The sequence below is a fragment of the Condylostylus longicornis genome, unplaced genomic scaffold (assembly GCF_029603195.1).
Source record: "Condylostylus longicornis isolate FDR11 unplaced genomic scaffold, ASM2960319v2 ptg000048l, whole genome shotgun sequence".
Classification (NCBI taxonomy): Eukaryota; Metazoa; Arthropoda; class Insecta; order Diptera; family Dolichopodidae; genus Condylostylus; species Condylostylus longicornis.
In genome coordinates this window covers 6,255,076-6,278,559 of record NW_026578017.1, presented here as the reverse complement: position 1 = coordinate 6,278,559, position 23,484 = coordinate 6,255,076, and the positions used below count along the sequence as shown (strand labels likewise).

The 23,484-nt window shown below is 26.8% G+C and overlaps 2 protein-coding genes across 3 annotated transcripts in view; both read left to right on the top strand.

Moving 5' to 3' along the window:
* The window catches only part of LOC129610934 (solute carrier organic anion transporter family member 74D-like), a 30,642-nt gene extending 28,120 nt beyond the window's left edge, over positions 1-2,522 (top strand). The window contains exon 8 of one of the 2 annotated variants that reach the window (XM_055523764.1): positions 190-2,522. In XM_055523764.1, coding sequence (XP_055379739.1) covers positions 190-364 — 175 coding nt within the window. In that variant the 3' untranslated portion in view covers positions 365-2,522. The remainder of the gene's footprint in view (positions 1-189) is intronic. The other variant, XM_055523765.1, reaches the window with a different exon arrangement.
* A 15,509-nt stretch (positions 2,523-18,031) lies between these two features.
* LOC129610824 (ankyrin-1-like) lies at positions 18,032-23,196 on the top strand. The gene is made up of 4 exons (XM_055523570.1): positions 18,032-18,092; positions 18,228-18,359; positions 19,278-19,345; positions 20,264-23,196. Exons 1-4 carry the CDS (start codon positions 18,032-18,034, stop codon positions 23,087-23,089), a joined length of 3,087 nt encoding a protein of 1,028 aa, XP_055379545.1. The 3' UTR covers positions 23,090-23,196.
* The last annotated feature ends 288 nt before the right edge of the window (positions 23,197-23,484 follow it).

Below are 23,484 nucleotides of genomic sequence, written 5' to 3'. Positions count from 1 at the left end.
CCTTTTTTTTATAAAAGTTCTCTTGTTGCGCCCCTCAAATTCATATGTACTACCGTTAGCTTAATGCCTGTAAATTTTAGTTGGATAGATGCTGTTTTCATCAAGTTTTTTTTTCTAATAAAATCATTCCATCATTTACGTAGCCATTAATATTTTAAAATAATTTTTCTTTTATTTTCCATATTTTAGGTACAAACTGAATTTGATTGCATCGGTATTTGTAACTATTGGTACACTGTTTGATGTTGGCGTTTGGTACTACGTTAAAGATTTAAAAATATTTGATATTGAAGTCAAAGAAACAGAGCTAAAGGATCTTGATAAAGAAGAGGAAACCACAAATGAAAAGAAAGTCGAAATTTAATAATAAAATTGTAAATAATTAGAAAAAAAAGAAGAAGAAGCAATATAATTAAAAAAAAAAAAAAAATTAAAAACAAAATAGAAAAAAAAATAAATTATTTTCAATTGATTTTTATATATGTATGTATGTATGTATAAGTTCATATATACAATATTATATTTGTACGTATGTTTATGAATGTTAAAATGTACGTATTTATTTTAAAAATTTTTCAATAATCGCAGAGCATTTATAAAAGTTTTTACATATTTTCTGTTTTGTTTTTTTTTTTGTTTTTTTTAGTATTGTTTGTTCTTTTTAATATTTTTAATATTTTCCTGTATTATTTTGTAAGATATTTTTTAATTAGATTTTAGAATATTAAAAAAAAACAGCAAAACATCTGATATAAAAATTTTAATGTTATTTTTTTTAACAAATCCGTGGTTTTAAAGCAAAATTGTCTAATTGAATAAAAGTACGCGTTTCGAGTAGTTTAACGGCTTTATCATAATCGGCAAAGCGAATGACAAATTTGGAATGAATTTGTGATATTATGATTGCCGAATTCGCCTAGATTTTAAGTAAATAAGAAGCTATGAAAATTGCCGAATAAAAATTCTGTGTGGCAGCCATGCCGAATAAAAATTCTGTTTGGCAGCCATGACGAATAAATTAAAATCAAAAATAAGTACACATTAACAAATAAAATACTTTAAGATGAATGATAATGTCATTTTTGATGTCTTGAATTAGCAACGTTTTTATCTGGCGAATCAATGATTATTAAAGGCATCATAAATTGAAATATTTCTAAATTTGCCAAGTTCATTCGATTCTTCTAGTTATTCGTTTCGCCGATCATGATAAGGCTCTAAGTACAAACATTTAGACTCATAGTTCTACCGAAATAAGTTATCAAAGAGATTTTGTCGATATTATTTGGCAATATGTAAGTAAAATAACCAACAACTCAATTTCAATTACATTTAAAAAAAATTATTGTCGTTTTAATAGATTAAGTTTGAAATAAGAATTAAGTTTATGAATTAATTTTTGTAACAAAATGGAAATTACTACCGAATTTAATTCAGGCAGATTTTGCTTTTAACCACAGAATTATTGTATATATCTTTATCGAATATCAGCACAATTGCGCTATTATGCAAATTGCCAGAATGCTATATATGAAATATTAACTTTTGTATGCGAACCTATAACATTTTTAGGTTTTGTCTGCAGAATATGTTCGCAATATAGTTGTAATGTGCGTAAAATTCTGTGTTGATTTAGATATGTCCGTCCGTCCGACAATATGATAATCCTATAAAAACTATATTTTTTCTGGCAGGGATCGATGCTATTCGCACAATCGATTTGCCCGTTACCTGCCATGCAGCTCAAAAACCTAATTTTAAAAATATAAACTAACTGCATGATATTTAGCATGTAATTCAAGAGCATATATAATTTTAATTTTGAAATAGCTATTATGTAAATAAATTACAAGATAATTTCAGTCTACAAATGTAATGTGTAAATAATTTTAGTATAGGTATACATTAATTGAATACATCAAGAGTCAAAACAATAATGAAGTAATTCGCAGATCAATAAAGATTTTTCACCAAAAGAACCTTAAAAGCTTGAAACTGCTTTCCAAAAAATTACAATAGTGTGATTTGTGATACTTTTTACATTTCTTTTTTAACATCTTCCATTTTCTTTACAAAATAACCGGCATTCTCGACAACAAATTGATTTCCATAAAAAACGAATTTAAAAAATTTTATAACAATTCCAGTCGTTATTCGCCGGGCACACTCAATTAAATTTTTTAATAATTACAATTCCAATTCAGCAACATTTTTATTCGAAATTCGAACAACATTCTTATTCGAAATAAATTTAGTAGAATTTTTATTCCATAGTCTAGTTAAATAATTTTTAATTGTGATTAGTTGCAAATATAACTTTAATTTTTTGTATATATATACCTAACATTTTTTATATAAACATGTTATATATATATGTATGTATATATATGTATGTGCATATGTATTTTGTATTTTAGAGAATTTGATTTTTTATGAAATTGTTAAATTTTTGTTAAATATTTTTATTTTAGCTGTTTTCCCTACAATTATGTAAATTTAATAAAATTATCTGTTTATAAATATTATTTAAAAAAAATATTCGTGTAAGTTATACTCGTATAAGAACATTATGCTTAGTATTTAATGTTAAAAAATTTAATATCAATAAGTATGTATGTGTATCCTTTCAAATATAATTTGAATGAAATAATAAACAAAAATTTTCTTTAATTTTTTCGCATTGGAAATTAGGAAACTTATAAACTTTGAAATATAATTCGGAGTGATGAGGAGCTTGTCTATAGAATGTCTTTAAGCTGAAACTGAAAAAAAATTTAACAGCTTTGTTGATGTTATTAGTCTAAGTCTTCTTTTTAATACTGAGAATTCCATTTGTCCTGAATATTGTTGGATTTTGAATATAAAACTTCTACAAGCAGTTTTCCACTTTTTTATTAACAGTTTTATTCAGTCTACCATACTAACTCCTTGAATTAGATGAGTTATTTTTCGTTCTTAATATAATTTTGCTGGAAATGAGAACTATTCCCACCATCCAGAGATGATTAAAAAAAAAATGATTTTCGAAACTAAAGCTTTGAAAAAATATATAAAATATTTTACAATTCATTTGTTGTGGAAGTTGGATGGCCTGACATTTTGTTTTTTATGGTGGGGAAGCGACTCCTGAATTTTCGATTTTCTAATCATTTTCGATTTTATAATTGTAGAAATGTTTCAAGCAGATGAATAAAGAGGCCGCCATATGCGCAATTTTCTTCAAAATTTTTTGATGTTTCTTATAATTGTACAATATTTTATTAGTGAAAATTCAAAAATGTAATGATAGATTTTTATTGCACGATAAAATTTACATGGTTCACGCGCTAAGTAGTTCATCTAATGCACATTTTGTATATTACCCGACATTGAAATAATATAATTATCTCTTTTAAGTAAATAATAATTGATACTAGATGTCACACAAAACAAAAATCTTAATCGGTAATATCATTTAGAACACAAACCAATTTGTAAATTAAAAAAAATAAGTAGTAGTGCCATCTATATTTTGTTATGTTATAAAAAGAAAATTTCTAGTATGTATTCAGAGCCATCTACATTGTGACGTAACAACTTTTAGGATACAAAGAGTAATTCTTCTCCTAATAAATACTAGATGCTACTGAAGTCAAATTGGTACTAAATTTATAGTGCAAATAATTAACCATAGATGGCACAGAAAGAAATCGGTAATATTAGCTTAAGCACAAACCATTTCATAACTCTTATAAAAAAATTTAATATTTCATGAACCTTGTTGTATAAATTAAAAATTTTCATTTAGATATGAAAAAAGAATTCGTAGCATGTATGGAGAGCCATCTATATTTTCTAGGAACAACTTTTTATGAAAATAAAAATAAACGAAAAATTTCTCCATGTGACATTCATAACATTCTTTTCAGTTTTTTAGCACCTTATCTTTATCTTCAAAATCTACATCAGATTTTGTACGAGAAATTTATTTTGTTTTGAGCTAGAAATTGATTGTATGTAGAGAAATAATCAATGTAAATCTTTACAAACACAAAAATCGACAGTTCATATGCAAAGAATTAAATGAAAACTTATTTTAATAGGTTTTTTATGTGAGTATATTTGTTAAGTAGCTTACTACACATACAAATATTTTGCGACAAACAATTTTTATTTTCAAATCCTGGAATCATAAAATATTGCAGGCCGGAAGGCGAGAATTATTTTTAATCACATTTGTCGATGTCAAAGGTTATGGATTTTATTACCGACCGCATTGTGTATAGGTAAGGAACCGATTTTGATGAAATTTTATAAGTAAGTTTATCTCAACTAGGCCTCGGGAACTGAACTTTATCGCGGGCCTGTTTTACGTTTTTGATCATTATGAAGAAAGTGTTCAACAGATTTATGTGAAATTTCATATATAAGCTTCATTCGACCGTACGCGGAACCTCCTAACTTTTGGAAGAAATCAGTTGTCAGAAACTGGAGGTTTACTACGGGCCAAATATAAATTTTTGCGTATATGAAGAGGAATAATCAACAGATTTCATTGAAATTTAATATTTAAATTTTTCGTATTAAAGCAATGAACATATAAATTTTTTGGAAATATCAGCGTTCGAAAACTGTTCTGCGGGTCGATTTTACATTTTTCACCATATTTACGGAACGAATTGATGGAAGTTCTTGAAATTTGATATTTGAGTTCTGGTTGTTACAAAAACTAACTGGCAAGCATTTCAGGGAATTCGGGTAGCACAAAGCGAAGCTCTACTAAGAGCCAAATTTACATTTTTCTAGGTATGTTAACTATAAGCTTTCTAATGTCCTAAAAATTGGAAAGAAGTATTTAACAGACATTTTTATAATATTTTGTAACATTTTCACTTAACTAGACAATACAGATTGCCGTCTGTTATGTACTGACCACAGTTATGTACCGATTTTTTTTTATTGCTTTTCGGTGCAAAGCTTTTAAAAATTTTCCTAGAATTTTTACTTAAACATAATTTACGTTAGTATAAAAACTAATATCCTGCTCTTGAATTTAAATAGCGTACATTCATTTTAGTCTTCAAATCAGTTACTCCTAGCTTTATTTTTATCCTCATTGTAAGCTATAATAGATAGGGATAAGACATTGCATATAGATTCTACAAATTTTGTATTCGGAAAAATTTAAAATTGGATTTGATAACAAACAAAATCAGGTATTCAATGTACACCTACAGTAATGTTAGTCAATCAAAACCAATATGAAAAAAAATAAAATTCAATTAATTCTGACTGAAATGCTGGTATAATTTTTAGCTCATTACAAATTATTTTAACCAAAAATGCTTAAGAAATTATTCGAAATTTTAATTGAAAAAGAGAAACCACAATTTAGTATTAATTAGTGATATTGATTTTATTTATATTTTATTTACACACATACTCATTCCAGCACATAAGCTGATTTGTAAAAAGGTTAAAAACTTTCTTTAACTTTTGAAATTTCAAGCCACATAGTAATTATTTAGCATAGGTAAATTACAGTTAAATATTTCTAGCTGTCAATTAATTTAATTCGATTTTGAAGTAAAAAATAATTTCAAAATGAAATTTTGTTTTCACTTCTATTTACTCATTAATTAAATTAATCTCACATTTGGATAAATAAATTTTCTGATAAGAAATGGAGAAAATTAGTAAAAAAAATTAAAATAAATTAGTTTCCGTTCAGTTGTTTTTCATTAAGAAGAAATCTTACATTCTAATATTAACATTAAGTAGAATACATACTATAATGATCGAAATGAATTTGAGTTGTAATACAGTGCAACTTCTATAAGACGAACTTCTCTTAAATTAAAACTGCTATTAAACGGAATTACATTTTTTCTTTCTGCTTTGGATTTTTACATTTCTTTTCTATATTTTTTATGAAAAAGCGAAGAAACAGCGATGACTTCTTTTTTTGTTAAAAGGCATTCTGATCAGTTCATTCAGAATCGCGCAGCACCGCGAACCGGAGAGATTTTGTCCGCTTACCGATAAGGAATTAATATTGGCAACGCGATATGGTGCACAAACCTGTTAAGTACATTCCGAAATGGGTCAAACATGCCAACATAAGGATTTATAAATTTATTTGCTCACGTTTTTTTTTCGAAATCTAAACTAAATTCAGCCTCATTTATAATATTTAGTTGGCACATAAAATTTAATTTGTGACAAAGAAGGATTCATATATATGCGACTAACAGCATTCATCCCCTTTAGAACAATTCCATTTAGACTGTACAGTTGACTCAGCTTTAAGAACAAAACTCAAAACCTTACATTTGCGTTAACGTTAGGCTATGTCTCGTTACTAATAACCGCTTTTACTTTAAAACACTTTTTTATAATAATTGAAATTCGCACTATCATGCAAATCTGCGAAGCCACACAGAATTCAATTATTTACAGAATTAATAACGTCATTATGTGAAGGAAGTCAGAAAGACATCATGAAATGATGGCCGCAAAGAAATATTATAGCTCCTGTTCGATAAATAAAACTAAACCGACAGCAAAATTTTTCAAAAAAAGAAAAGAGGTACCATTACTACATTGTTACGGGACATATACTTATATTATTCACTTTCTAAGTTAATATTTTGGACTGTTTCATACCTTCTGATAGATTACGAACAATTTTTTGTATCGTATCTACTATTCTATTGAAATATGTAGATATGATTAATGAAATAGATTTTCTCCAGTTGGCTAAACTAATCTTATTTATCTTCATTGTTTTCGTTTTACTGTTCAATTTTGAATAGATCACATCACACCAAACAACTTAATTACGGATTTACTTAATTACAGATTTCTAAAGAAAAGGTATTGTAAAATGTATGTATCTATGTGTAAATAAACTCTTAAAAATCTTTTATTGATAACTCTTGATGATTTTACCTTTTGTTTTAGAATTTTTCTTATATCATAGTTATACTAGTATACATATTATAATAATAAATGTATATGTACTCATTTCCAGTACGTTTTCCTATTAAACAACATTATTATCATATTGATACCAATGCCTAAATACTCAAATGTAATGATATATTTTCAAAATATACAAATTGTGGTTAAAACAGTCGATTTGAAAGCCATTTATCCTTATTCTATTATAACTCAATCTTAATTTCTAAATTTTTTTTTTGTGGTCTCATGATATTTAAGGTATTGATTACTAAATATATAAATGTGTGAAGATATCTAAAGTACTAAATATACCTAGATAGTATAGAAATATATCTTGACCCTGCTTTAGTACTTAAAATTCTAAGGATAATATACATGCTTTAGTAAAATTTGAAGAAAATGAAAAAAAAAAAATATTCGAAAATACAAAAAAATAAAATATAAAACTAAATTGAGACAAATTATTTTACTAAAATGCCTGATGATTTTTAAGACAATTGATTTACAGTACAATGCTTGATTATGAGAACAAATTTATAATGTTACTGAGATACTTAAAAGGAAATAATTATTAAGGTAAAATTCCGATCCTGTGTTTAATAGTTTGAAATTTGCTAGTTCAGGGCCTGATCGTGTGTCTCTCTACTTTACTCGGCAAGTGAGGAGAAAATGAATAACTGTCATGTATTAGTATAAAGTAATTTTCGATTGAGAACAATTATCCGGTATTGAGTATCTCGTTTTTTTCCTTAAATGTATACAAAATTTATTCTGATTTGAAAGTCAGTAAAAAAGCGCGATACACTATTAGGCTGTTAATCTTTGGCACATTCTCATTACAAATATTAAGAAAATGGATTAAAATTTTTGAAAAAGCACAAATTTCTTATAATTCACTCTTGTTATTTTTTATAATTTACTCTAATAATTTATCTATCTGAACCAAAGACATTTTCAAGCCCTGCAAACTGTGACCGTTGGCCATATCTTATATTTTTCACCGTATTAAAAAAAACTAGAAGTAAATGACATACTCTAGAATTGACACTTCAATTTAATTGTCATCTCCGATCGATTTTCCGATAACATTCTATATGATTTCTGTTCTACACGGTAACTTACATGAATCTCAAATTTTGATAGAATCAACAATTGCTCCCATTAATTACATACTATTTTCTTTTAACTTTGTTTGTATTCGACTTTAATCCAAATTCATGTTTCCTTCAACGTTTGGTTTGTCAATAATGACCTGAAAACTTATGATTTCAACTCTTTACCTGTAATTTTCAAAAGAAGAAAACCTTTTTTTATTACATAATTATAATGTGGTTTATATGTGGGTAATTATGGTGTGGTTTGCTTTTGAAAAGCTCTACCTGTTATAAATTTGGAAAACCAAATCACCATACATTACAAGGCGAGCCTCTTAAGATTTTTTACAAAAAAAAAAAATAAAATTATTTGGAAACACAGTTTGGGCTCCCTATTTTCTTTCGTTACTGTTAACTAAACTGTTAACAAAGATTACACGTTTCTGTTTTACTAATAAGTAATACTATTAATATTAAAATAAAAAACAAAAAAATAAAAGATGGAGAAAAGAATTCAATTTTTCTTGAGGTTTTTGATAAATTATTGAAATGGAAAAAGATAGTAAAATAACAACAAGATTCATTACTGAAAATAAATAAAATGAATGTCCAGTAAATTAATATGGGCTTTTGTTTTTTTCATAATGAAAAATGGTTAAGATTTCATCATAATAAAACAGTTAGGTAGTTTAGAAAAGGCCATTGAAAGATAATAGAATAAAATTTAGATTTTTATTTTTGTGGAAATTTTGAAACAAAAAAGAAATGTAAAGTGTTACCCTAAATTCATCTCGAAACGTTTATTAATATAAAAAGAAATTTGTGAAAATTTTAGTAAGGAAGAAATTCTTTTTCCAATATTTATGACATCGCAATACCACATTGCTTTCTAGTGCCATTATTACAATGCCACAGTTAAAATAAGGATTATTAGATCCAAAATTTGCAATAAAATTTTTGTTTTTTTTTTATTAAATTCAAAAAATAGTTTGGAACGTCTCCTGTCTATGATATGATAAAGATAGGTTTTGGCTTGTATGTAAAAGTAGGTTTTTGGATCAACAAAGCATTCTAGTTGTTTTTACTCTGATTTGCGGACCACTACTTTAAATCTAACTCTACAAGAATCTAATCAATGGAATGAATCCATTTCTTTTACATATATAGAATTCAAAAACCTAAAGATTCTCAGAATAATTATAATTTATTGTACTTTCCAGAAAGCATAATGGAAAATTTAAAAAAAATAATCAAATTACTTACTATCAGAATTGTTTTATTAGCATAGTTTTATTATTAAATTTGCTTTACATTTCTAAAAATAATAAACCAAATAGAACTGAAACTAATAATTATAATTCTAGCAGTACTATTGAAATGGTGTTTCATTTCATGTTTTCTCTAAAAATCTCAGTTTAATAATAGAACAGCTTATTCCACAATTTTTTTTTTCAATTATTATTACTTTTATAGTTCCATTTTTTAGAATTATTTAAAATTTTCAACCCATAATTTCTAATCATTTCAAAGGTATGTAGGTACAGTAAACATCGGTGGAAAATACCTCCAGCATTCTAATGAAAAATTTCCAACTTTATTTTAACACAAAATTATGTTAGGTACCTCAAGCTTTTCTAAAAATTGAAATCAAGGATGGATTAAATTTGTAAGATTCATTTGCTGTTTGACCTAGTAGTTCTAATAGCATAATTATGCGCTCAATCATTTAAGTCGACTGCATTTAAATCCAAATGTCTTTAATAAGTCGATTCAAAAGGCACTATTGCGGAAAAGGATTTTGCTTAATAGATTTACTTTAGACCTTTAATTTTACTGATACAATATTGGCAATGCAGCTGACTTTAAAAATCGACAATATAGGCAAATGCCATAGCGATAGTAAGTTTTAATAGCAATTATTGACTTTATATTATTACCTCAAAATAAGGCGGATATTAGCCTTACTTTGAGACCATTGAGATTATTTCTTGAATATTCAATAATTTTAAATTACAATATCAGACTCAAACACATGGGACATTTGAAGAGCTATTTGTAACTGGGGTAGTATTTTCCTTGTTTATGAATTGCTTATTCATCCAATGCAGTTAATTTATTCATAGGTTAAGTTATGTCTAACAAGTAATAAGCTACAATTTTTATTTGCTTGCATTATAGCTCAAATTTTGATAAAGTTAGGATAATGTAACCATAAAAATAGTATCAAATATTGGTATACTGCAAAATCTTCCCCCATTATGAATTTAGTCCATTTGTTGGGTATTTCCTGTAAGACAATATCGGACGTTTAATTAAAGGTGTACATTAATTCAAAATGCATGTATTCATACTTAAAATAATAATGCAAAACATTTGTATAAGTACTATACATTTCCTTCTTCAAAATTCCTAGAAATAAATTTATGTTTTATTTTATTTAGGTTTATTATAATTGTTTAGGTGAAATGAGTAAAAATTTTATTTACATATAAGTTAGTAATAACATGCTAAATAATACGAAAAAGAAATAGTTTGAAAAAAAAACGTATCAGATAGTAACATTTAAATTGGTAAGCATAGAATTATTTTAATTGTTCAGTGGATCCTGTTCGAAAAATTATAAAGAGATAGTCATTTAGCTTATGTTGATGCAGGACAATTGAAAAAAATAGCTTTAATTAATTGAAATAAGGCATTGCTACAGAACGTACTCTAATATATAGAAAAGCAATCATGAGGGAATAGTCAAATCGAATAGTCAAATGAGAATAGTCAAAATCGAATTTTGATTTAATATGAATTTGAACAGCTCCGTTGATGATATATTGTTGAACACTACGGAATCACGGTAACCTAAATATTCCCAGAAATTTTTTTTTGCCTTCCACAACATCAGCTTTAAAAACGCTTTATGTTGGAAAACTGTTGCAGTACAAAAATTCTGATGTGGTCAGCATATAGCTGACCGCATTGTGAATTGATAAAGATTATTTAAATGTTTTTTAAATACTTGCTCCCAATTTTAAGAAAGTAGCATTCAGTTAACATTTCACAAAAAATGTATATTTCCTTGTTGTATATGTATGTACATTCCTGAAAAGTTCGGGCGCTAGTTTTGGTAACAACCAGAACTCAAATATTAAATTTCAAGAAATTCCATCAATTTGTTCCCTTCATATGATAAAAAATGTGAAATATAAATAATAAGTACTCGTATACGTTTATTTTTTTAACATCCCGAATTTAAATATTAAATTTAAAGGAAATTACTTTCCGACATCTCTCAAAAAACAGTTTATTGTTGGTATCATCACATAACCTCCCTTATTGTATGCGATGCAATACATTGTTTATAAAGTTATGAATTTAAACAATAGAGTAAATACTACAGCCAAACAATAAAAAACTTGACTCAAATTAGTGGTTTGCAAAAGAGCACATTTTTACTTGAAACTTGATTCAATATAGTTCAGTAGTTCAGCAGTTTTAGTAAAAACTATTCAGCAAAATATTAGGAAAATATTGGGGAAGTTGCCAATCTTTGATTTTTTGTAGTGAACCTAATTTATAACCTGTGCATTTTTTAAAATGTTTAAAATCAAAAATTAAGGCTAATACGATAAAAATACATATAAGGACAGATACAAATTTACATACATACATTTAAATATGAGAGCAAAATAGTTAAGAAAACTGTTAATTTTTAATGGAACAGAATTAGTTTATACCAACTGGGTACTAATGTTAAAGGTCCGACCTCTTTTTATAAACACAGTGTTGAATTTTCATAAACATAATTTTGTTACTGAAAAAAAAATTATTTCTTAAAATAAAGGAAAAGTACTGGAATAAAGAAAAAATCAGCCCTTTATTGCAAATTTTTTTGCATTTCGAAAAAAACAAAATATTATCTTTTGTGACGAAGAAGTTCCTACGAAAAAAAGAAATGAGAATTGAAAATAAAACCCATAAACATGTACATATATGCATATTTACACACACTTATATAATACATACATATATAATTAATTTATTTGTACCTCTATACGTACATGCTTACCGGTCCTCCGCATTGTAATTGCAATTTATTCTGACCTACATTAATACTAACATTTTTGCATCACTTAATTTTTAATATTGTGATTTTTATCTAATTTCCCGAGAATTGAAAGAAAAATATTATAAAAAATGTCTTTGTGTATACACCAGTCATTTTTGCTAATATACACTCTTAGAATCCATTGTTTTACTATTAGTAAGTTCCTTGTACCACAATACCCACCCCACAAACTTGTAACTACATAACTATAGGCTACAACTATAAAATATTTTATTAGAAAAAATTTATATGATGTGCCCTAATATAATTGTGTGTATATGTACATTTATTTAAACACAGTATAAATATTTGAAATAAGTGGAACATAAAGTATTCGAAGAATAATGAAACCTACTATAGCTAGTCCGTATCGTGCTCAAATCATATATTTTTGTTTTACTTCAAGTTTTAATATAATGATGTGGTTTTACTTTTTGTTTTCGTGACGCTAATTGAATAATTGAGCAAAAATAACACAGTGTCAATAAAAACTATGGTAATAAAATAATATGGAAACTAAAATATACAAAAAAATTTCTATAACTTTTAAAGGATATTTGAAAGTCGTCAACTTTATGTTGTCGTAATTCTAATCGCTATTTTACATTACTTTTATTCTTAATTTATTTAATATGTAGGTACAGGAATTGCATAAACTAATAAATTTATAATAATATATTTGAATTGTTTTTCCATTTCATGTTTTTAATATTTAATTTTAATTCTTTTTTATTACTAAATTTATAGGAAACTAATAAACTGAAATAGATAGCCAAAATGCTAACTCACAATTCTATAAAAATATTGTGGAATTGCTCTTTTAAAATTCTGGATTAATTGAAATTTTTCTTTTATAGATCAATTTGGATTTTTTAATTAACTAAATTCTAAGTAATTGCTAATATAAAACTAATCACTTTTTATACCATTTGTATTTCAATAGGCGGTAAATAGACTGCTTTGTAAAATTTCAAGAAGTTTTTTTTATAAAACTTACTTATTTACCTTCGAGAATAATTGCGGCATTATCAGTCTTGAGGATTTCACTTCCAAAAAAATGAAAATTGGTAACACGTGAAATTAAGCCCAACTATTTCCATATTTGTTTATAGGATTAACAATGAATTTTAATATAATGCACATATGCTGAAAGATCAGCACAAAAAGTTCATAAAAGTTCAAAAAGAAAAATGTTAGTCGATTACTCGTTAATATAATCGAAATAAAGGTTCCTAAAAATGTCAATTACATTTCAGAATTGCAATTAAATAACTAGTTGATAATTAAGGCATTTAAAATTAATAAAAAGCAGAAATAGTGAGAATTGTTTTAGTTTGTAGTTTTTAAAAAAACCTTTATAATCTTGAAGTCCAAACGGTTTTCTGCTATATCTCCTGGATCGTAAAAGGTTTTTATACGTTTTATATTCAATTAAGCCATCAAAAACTTGAGTAATGGAAAAAAATCCGCAAACTCTGTTTTGATGTTTCTGATGGTGAAAATTTTCATCAACAAAAATAAGTTTCCAGTAAAAACCTGTATACATATTCTATACACATAATTCTATCAGCATTCTATGTATATTTCAGCATTCTATCTTCGAGGGTATTGAGGTTTTTTAAACATGTCCACGGACGGACGGATGGATGAAACGCACTTCTCGATGGTAGGAAAGTGTAAGTAAACTATTTTCAGCAACCTGTCGGTTTGTGTGTGCACGTGTGTATCTCAAGTTCGGCTGAACCGATTTTGATGAAATTTTATATGTAAGTTTATTTCTACTATGGCACAGATTGATCAACTTTTGGGATATATCAGACCTCGGTACGCGGAACCTCTTAACTTTTGAAAGAAATCAGGTGTCAGCAACTGGGGGATTACTACAGGCCAAATATCAAAATCAATCGATTTCCTTGAAATTTAGTATTTAAATTCTTCGTACTAAAACAATAAACATATAAATTTTTTGGAAAGATGAGGGCTCGGAAACTGATTTGAGGGTCGACTTTAAACTTACTGGCGAGCATTTAGGGAATTCGGGTAGCACAAAGCGAAACTTTACTAAGAGCCAAATTTGCAATTTTCTAGGTATGTTACCTAAAAGCTTACTAATTCCCTAAAAATTGGAAAGAAATATTTAACAGGCATTTTTATAATATTCTGTAACACTTTCAATTAACTAGACAATACACATTGCGGTCGGTTTTTTGCTGACCACATTAGGTTTTTTTATGCAAATAGATCTTTTCAAGAAATTTTTACCTCTCTCCCCACACTAACAGTTTAGACTTAGACCATCAAAAATCAAAATCCTAAAAATGCCATAAATTGGCAATTTGTTGTGACAAAACCTCAACCATAATTTGTATTCTCCAAACGTCAAAAACTACACACTTGTTAAGAAAATACATATAGTCAAACATTAGAACTACAAAATGACTGCTGAATTTTACCGCTATCTTAAAATCGTTGTTTTTCAAATTTTTGAGATCGTTTTTCAATGTTATTTCAGATATAATAATAATTTATTTAAAAAATTTTTCCCACACAGCCCCTTCACACTCTCCCCACCTGGGATTAAATCAAAATTTGAAATTCATTGTTGAACTGCTTATGAAAGAGTAGATGCGGTTTCGTTTTTAATAAACAAAACACAAATTAAATTTGTCGTAATCAAAAGGCTTAAAATTAAATTATTGTATACACAATTTTATATGTATGTAGATATGAACATTTTCCATTTCGTATGATTGTATTAATATGAATATTAATATTAATAAAAGTTATTTATTAGCAGTAACGCTTGTTATGACTTTTGGATTTCTCATTTTATCTACGTAAAGGAACCACAAAAATTGCAAAACGTAGAATAAACTTTTTGTAAACCAATACATTAAACTTTCTAATTTTAGAACCTGTAGAATAACATAAATTTTCAGCACATGTCATAAGATTGGAAAAACGTCCAATATAGAATAAAAGTAAACATAAGCGTAATATATTCCAACAAATGATTTACGTTATGTAAATATTTATTTTACTTATGTTTGTGTAATTATGTAAAGTTTCTGACATAAAACTAGTTATAGGTCAGGTACATATTATTTGATTAAAATTCAAACTCTTCAAAAAGCTCATTATTTCATTTATTTGTGGTTAAATCGTAATACACGCTTACAGTATATTTAAAAAAGAAAAATTGTATTTTTGTTCGTTCGCCTGTCTTGTTTTTGTCTGTCAACCAAATTTTTAACTCGGTGGAGAAAGAACAATTAAATTTTGTGTATTAATAGATTCTAGTAAGCGCATAATTTCTTTAAAATAAAATTTATTCGTATTTTGCCTCACCTCTAAGTTATAGCCCTTTAAATTTGTGAAAGTTTATATATGGCAAATTATTGCACATATCTAAATTTAAAACAAGACATTCTTTGATTATGAAATTAATAGGATCATTTAATTCATAAATTAACATTATAATTAAACAAATTCAATTATAGCAATTAATGAACAGTGTAATATCATAAAAATGAATTTTCTCAAATAAACATTACAGAAGTAATTAAAAGCTTTATCTGAAATGCTCAAAAATACTTGTGAATGTATGAAAAACAAAAAAAAAAAATTAAAATTGAAAATTAAAACAAAAATCTGATTTGGTCACCACATAACCGACGGCAATGTGTATTGTCCAGTTAAGTGAAACTGTTATAGAATATTATAAAAATGTCTGTTAAATACTTCTTTTCAATTTTTAGGACATTAGTAAGCTTATAGTTAACATACCTAGAAAAATATAAATTTGGCTCTTAGTAGAGTTTTGCTCTGTGCTACCTGAATTCACTGAAATGCTCGCCAGTTAGTTTCGGTAACAACCAGAACTCAAATATCAAATCTCAAAAAATTCCATCAATTCGTTCCGTAGATATGGTGAAAAATGTAAAATCGGCCCGCAGATCAGTTTTCGAGCTCTGGGCTTTCCAAAAAATTTATATGTTCATTGTTTTAATACGAAGAATTTAAATATTAAATTTCAATGAAATCGGTTGGTTATTTCTCTTTATATACACAAAAATGTATATTTGGCCCGTAGTAAACGTCTAGTTGCTGACACCTGATTTTTTCCAAAAGTTAGGAGGTTTGCGGACGGTCGCGCTGAGCTTATATATGAAATTTCAAGTAAATCGGTTGAATATTTACTTCAAAATATTCAAAAATGTAAAACACGCCCACTAAAAAGTGCAGTTCCCAAGGCCTGATATATTTAAAAAGTTGATCAATCCGTGCCAATATGGAAATAAACTTACATATAAAATTTCATCAAAATCGGTTCAGCCGAACTTGAGATACACGCGTGCACACACAGACCGACAGACCGACAGACCGACAGGTTGCTAAAAATAGTTTATTTACACTTCCCTACTATGGGGAAGTGCAATCCCACCGAAAACTCGATATGCAAAATTTGTTGCCATCACATCACCTACCTATTGTTTACACAATACGGTCGGTAAAAATTATGTAAAAAAATTTTCATACAAAGCTCACAAGTTAACCATTAAGATTTCGTGAAAAAATATTTCTTTAACCCAAGATAGCCAATGAAAATATTATTTACGGAAGGAAGCCTTCAAATCTTTTCTAAATTGCCCAATATTTCTAGTAACTCACAAATTAATGAGCTAGAGAGGAAAGAGACGGCAATAGGAAAATTCATAAAAAGGGAGAATCCAGTAACAAAGGTTTTTGTAACAGAGGTTCCTCTTTTGCACATACGAATATTTATTCTATACCTTGTGTTAATACCGTAAGTTTAATTATTATTGAATGACTAATGTATGTATATATTATTAACTTTGAATAAAACTTCGTCTTAAACGATGTGAAACAGTATATAATTTATTTAGCCCTTTTTGTAACACCTCAACATTATTGTTCTTCCGCAAAAAGAAAAGAAAGCTTTTTTGTTTATCGTACTTTTAATTTTGTTTTTTTTTTATTAAACTATCATTTTGTATTTTCCCACAGAAGTTTGCGATTATAAAAATACAAAGTTGCATACATACGTATACACATGCTTCCTATTTTATCAAAATAGTTAATTTAAATACAGTTTAAATTGGATATCATTTGTTGCGAAATGTTTTACATTATACAATGTTAATTTAAGTTTACTATAATATCGACCTTGCTTAAATAGAATTTAATTTACAGTTGTTCAGTTACAATTTTCATTCTTAAGGAAACCAAGCGTTGTTCAGTACACTTTATGCATTTAAATTTTCAATTCAAATCTAAAAATGAAAACTTAGTGGTTAAAATTTGCATACATACAACATTGAATTGAATATATTATTTTCACTTCGACAATATTTTACAATTCCTGAATCATTTTTATAAATTTTAAATAAGCAAATCAGTGTTATTTTGAAATGGGTACTGCAAATATCATTTATACTTCAAATAATTAAATAACAATTTTTAATTAATTAATACAAAATAGAACTTATTGGCATCAATATTATAATTATAACGAGTCAAAATGCAAGACAATAAAAATCGTGATAGCACAAGTGAGAAAGAAATGCTTTACGAAATTAAAATGAAGGAACTATTTTCAAAAGAGTTTTTAAATTTAAATTATGACGGTATAAAGTTTACAACAGATCCTTTCATTGAAAATTTGAAAACTTTCTTTAAGAGCAAAAAAAAGGGTGTTACAATTATAACACAATATTCAAGTATCACAAAATATAAAATATGGAATTGTATAGCTGAGAAATTCAAATTAAATCAAAATGTCATTTGTTTACCTTACAAAGATTTAAAAATAATAAAATTGCAATCTTTCATTAAAAATTACTTAAAAACTCGTGATATAATTACAATTTTATTAATGGACAGTAAAATTGATACTGAAGATTCAAAAGCAAATGATTTGACAAATGTTATGACCAGTCATAGCAAATTGTTAATAATTTCAAAACATAAATATGAAACAAATTTCAAAATAATAAACGATAACATCGAATACAAATATTTGGACTATGAGTCACGTCAAGTAATTCTGAATAGAATTGTTAATTTTCAAGGGAATGAAATCCCATTAAATTCATTATTTCCGTATAAAGAAGATTTAGCATTATGTGAAAAATACATTACGTCAAAAATTTTAGTTCATTTAATGGAAAATGTTGATATCTTATGTATAGGGGAGACTTCAAGTAATGATGAGGAGAATTTTTCTCTACCGAGAAAATTGATTACACCAAATGGAAAAATTATAGCTGAAAGAAATTTTTTTACCGAAATAAATAATAATGAAGAGAATATTGCAATTATAAGTGGTTCAACAAAATGTGGAAAATCAGTACTTTTAACAAATTTATTAAAATATTTTCGAATTTATTGTCGCGATGAAGGGCGTTATAAGTGGATATTTCGTGTTGATTTGAGCAATCCAAAATCAATAATTGAATTAAAAAAATTAAGAAAATTTAATGAAATGAATATGAGATTTATATTGAAACATGATTTAATTGAAATTATTATTAATTTGTGTAAAAATGAATTAACTGGTACATTTTATGAATTTAATGAACAAATTTTGAGACATCATTTAGAAAATAATCGAATTTTTATAATTTTTCATGACATCGACAATATTGGATGCTATGATATTGATTTTTATTTTCTAATAAGACAAATTTTACGTTTCTTCGAGAATACAAACATTATAATAACAGGAAGACCAATAACAGTTGAAAAATTAATTGGAAACATTGGTTCTAATATAGTTTATTTGTTGAAAAGATTTGAGAATGAACAACAAAAATTAATGTTATCAGAATTTTGGAAGGTTTCAATAGGAAAACTTTTTTCATTAGAAAATAAAAAACAAAACTATGAGAAATTTGAAGAGAATTTTTTTAAAACACTATCAAAAATCTCTACAAAAGAAGCCATTTTGAATATTGGTCTCTCATTTATAATATATATGTATTGTTCGATTTATACAATTGATCATGAGAATTATATTAAATATAAAAATTTAGAGGATGATTTCAATATTTTTGAATTATACGGTATTTTTTGTAAAACTTTATTTACAAAAAAATTTCAAATTAAATCTTTACCATTAGAATCATCTAACGATACAATTGTTGATGAATTATATTTGAAATTTGAGAAAAATCATGAAATGTTGGCTGTTTTGTTGTTACTTAATGAAAGAGATATGCGAAATATGAAATTAAATGAATTGTTTGGAAAAAATCGTGGTACAAATATTATAAGAAATTTCACATATAATGAATACAATTACAATATAATAGCAAAAGTTCTTCTTAATCAACCAATTTTCTTGGACTTATCATTAGCTGAGTACTTCCTTTTAAAATATTTCATTAAATCTTTAGAAAATAGTCGAGATATTTTAATAAGCAAATATTTCATCACAAATATTTTTGTTGAATTTAAAAATATTAATCTTAGAATGTTTTTCAATGAATGGTTAAAAAAGGATTCACTGGAAAAGAATAACTTAAGTTTATTAGTTATTAAAATTTACAGAAGACTTAAAAAGGTAAATAATATTAATTTGATTTTTTTATTGTAGAAAATGAGCCAAAACATATTGTTAAATATCATATTCATTTATTTGACTTGTATTGTTACTGAAAATTTCTACATCCTGCAGATTCTGCTCAGTTAAAAATTTCGTATTATTGTTACTCTTACCTAAAAATAGTTTCATACTGTGTCCCGAATAATAATCAAAAATGGCAGAACAAGCTAGCTTAAGAAGCATTTCATTCATGAAATTTAAGTTTTAGTTATGTGAACTCAATATGGATTCAATTGATGTGGAAATTTTCAATAAAAACTGTTCAAGTTGTGCGAAGAAAACTATGAAAAAACATTTAACTCTGCCTTATTAAGCATTTTAGAATTATATATTTATTATATCTGAAGACAGAAGCCAATAGGTAATAGAACTGTTATAGCTAATTTAAAGTAAAAGTACAAAGTTAATAATATTTATGGAACCCTCATCAAATTTACAAATTTCGTATTTAAATTGCACGAATAAAAAAATAATATTTTTGGTTTAATTTTTTTTTTGTAGGAGGAATACTATTCTTTAATTACCAAAATAACTGAATTATCAACACAAGAGGGTAATTTTGCAATAGTCGAATTTTTTTTGAGTCATTTAACTGATGAAATGCGATCACGTTGCATAAATGAACTTCAAATTGATGAGCATGAGACCTCCATTTTACATTATGTGACCACCTATAATGATATAAAAATGGCTTCATATTTAACAGAAAATAATGTGAACATAGATTGTAGAGATGTATGGGGTAGATCACCTATATATATTGCTTTGAAAAAAGGAAATGATGATATAGCGAAATTTTTACGTGAGAGTTGTATTTCAAAATATGAATTATTGCCAAGAGCATTTATAGATACTAATATGAAAGTTGAAATTCCTAAAGTCAAGTTTTCTAAAGAAGGACCATGGCTTATTAACAGAGTTCTTAAGGAGTTTTGTTCAGAGGAAGAAGTTCGAAAAATAAATAATGCTAGAGATTTCAATGTTATAAGCTGTTTTTTATTAGCGTCTAGATACGGGAACTCAGAGCTTTTGCAATTTTTATTAAATCAGGAAAATGATTTTCAACGCAATGAATTCATCGAAGCGCAAGAAAAAGCATTACTTATTGCAACTATTTATGGACATTTTAATATTGTTGAAATTCTATTACAAGATGTTAAATTAGATTCAATTCGAGATAAGTTCGGAAACACAGTTTTATGTGTAGCAACTGAATTTGGACATTCACATATTATAAGATTGCTTTTACGTCATGGTAAATTTGATATAAATGCACAAAACAATAGTCTAGAGAATTCTTTGCACATTGCTGCTAAATACGGTCATTTTGATATAGTTGAATATTTAGTGAATGCAAAGGCGGAAATAAATTTACAAAACAATAATGGTGATTCCGCTCTTATGTTGGCAATTAGAGAAGGATATACAAATATTGTTAAATATTTAATTGGTAAAGGCGCTAGTATATGTTTGTTAAACAAATTCAAAGAAAATGCTATATTCATAGCTACTGAATATGGTCATCCAGAAATTGTTGCATTACTGCTTCAAATGACACCAGAACTAAATCGTTCAAATATATTTGATGAAACACCACTTTTAGTAGCTTTACTGCATGGAACAGAAAATCGTCGGCTAATAATAAAAAGAAATTCTGACTTAGACGTAAATAAATTAGAAAAATTTTCGGCCGAAGACATCAAAATTTATTATGGAAAATTTTTATATGGATTTTGTTGTTCAAACAATGTGAACTATGAAGGATCATTAAGACGCATCATTAAAACCGAAAATCATCCATTTCTAAATAGGAATTCGAATAATTACAAAAGAATAGTTGAGTTATTAGTAGATCATCATGCTGATATACATAAAACAAAACTTCGAATAGCTTTCTTTGCTGCTGCAAAGGGGGGCCATTTGATGGCTTTGAAAATGTTTTTAGGCCAAGATGTGCATATTGATCTTGATAAGCCTGGTGAAAGTGCTCTTTTAGTTGCAGTGAAAGATGGCAGATTAGACGTTACTAAAATGCTTTTAGAAGCAGGAATACCTCCAAATAATTCAAATGAAAACCCACTCTCTTTAGCAATTAAGTACGATCATAAATCAATTGTAAAAACTTTATTAGCATATGGAGCAGACATTAAAATGGAAGACAGCAATGGCGAGACACCTTTGTTTGAAGCATGTCGACAAGGAGCTTTTAATTATGTTTTCAAGTTCAGACAAAATGGTGCAAATTTGAATTTGCAAAATAAAAATGGTGAAACACCCCTTTATTTAGCAGCTTTTCATGGGCACTTCAAAATAGTTAAACTATTGCTTGATAAACATGTTGATGTCAATAAAAAAACATGGACTGGTGAAAATGCTCTTCATGTTGCTGCTTTTCGTGGATATTATGATATTGCCAAAATACTTTTAAAACGTGGCTCACAAATTATAAATCAGAATAAAAAATCAAATTTTTTTCTTCTTTTAGAAGTTCTATTTAATGGCTATTACGACGTAGCTAAGCTTTTGATAAATTACGGAGCCGATGTTAATATTCAAGACTATTTTGGGGTAACGCCACTTTTAATAGCTGCAAAATTTGGTTTATGTGAAATAACAAAATTATTATTGAAACAAAAAGTAAATGTCGATGAGACAAATTTTAATAACGAGACTCCTTTAATAATGGCAGCTGGAAGTGGCCATTTTGATATTGTGAAATTGTTAGTTGAAAAAAAAGCTGCCCTAAGTGAAAAAACTAGAAGCGAAGAAACTGCTTTATTTGTCGCATGTAAAAATGGATTTTTGCCCATTGTAGAGTATTTAACCCTTAAATGTTTGAACGATATAAATTTACCTAATGTGGATTCTTTCACGCCAATTTTCATAGCAACTGAAAAAGGTCATTTTGAAATTGTAAAATTTTTATTTGCTAAAAATGCTAGTATCTTACCGAACAATTATGAAGAAACACCATTGTTTATAGCAGCTCGACATGGTTACGCTGAAATAGTTAAATTTTTTTTGGAAAAAGGCTCAAAAGTTGATTCGGCAAACTATGAAGGCAAAACGCCGCTGTTTGTTGCTTCTGAAAATGGCCATTTAAAAATTGTTAAAATTTTACTTGAAAATGGTGCTAACGTTGACACAGTAACAATATTAAAAGAAACAGCGTTATTTGTTGCAGTTAAGAATCAATACGAAGACATAATGAAATTACTTTTAGAAAATTATGCTGACATCGAAATTGCAAATAATTGTGGCGAAACGCCATTGTCATTAGGTCAAACATTGGGATACGATTTGAAAGCTATGTGGTGTCAGCATTGATGCTTTCAAAATGTTTGAGCATTTTCGTAATATTCTTGAAGTTAGTTTGAACAGTTTAGTAATAATCAAGAATGAAAATGTTATTAACATTTAACACTAATCCTCTGTTCTGATCATACGTGTATAAAATAAATGTATACTACATCTATATTTAGTATACAGATTACATTGAAATTATATAATTTACATAGAATTTTTTCTAAATACTATTCTGTAAATTTAGAAATTAAAGTAAAATTAAAAAAAAAATAATTAGTAATTTTTATTTTCTCGTAAAAAGAAATAGTATGGATATTTGTAAAATGAACAACAAAATATTTATGTTGTTGCGACTGATTTCAATTTAAGTATGTTTATCTTTTTTCAATTAATTTTTTATATAAAACCTGCATAAA

Excerpts from the sequence above, each read along its gene's own strand:
- LOC129610824 (XM_055523570.1), top strand. The coding sequence starts at position 18,032 with ATGGACAGTAAAATTGATACTGAAGATTCAAAAGCAAATGATTTGACA. Across the intron at positions 18,093-18,227 it reads TTTGACAAATGTTATGACCA|GGAATGAAATCCCATTAAAT; the intron begins GTCATAGCAAAT and ends TTAATTTTCAAG. Across the intron at positions 19,346-20,263 it reads AAAATCATGAAATGTTGGCT|GAGGAATACTATTCTTTAAT; the intron begins GTTTTGTTGTTA and ends TTTTTTTTGTAG.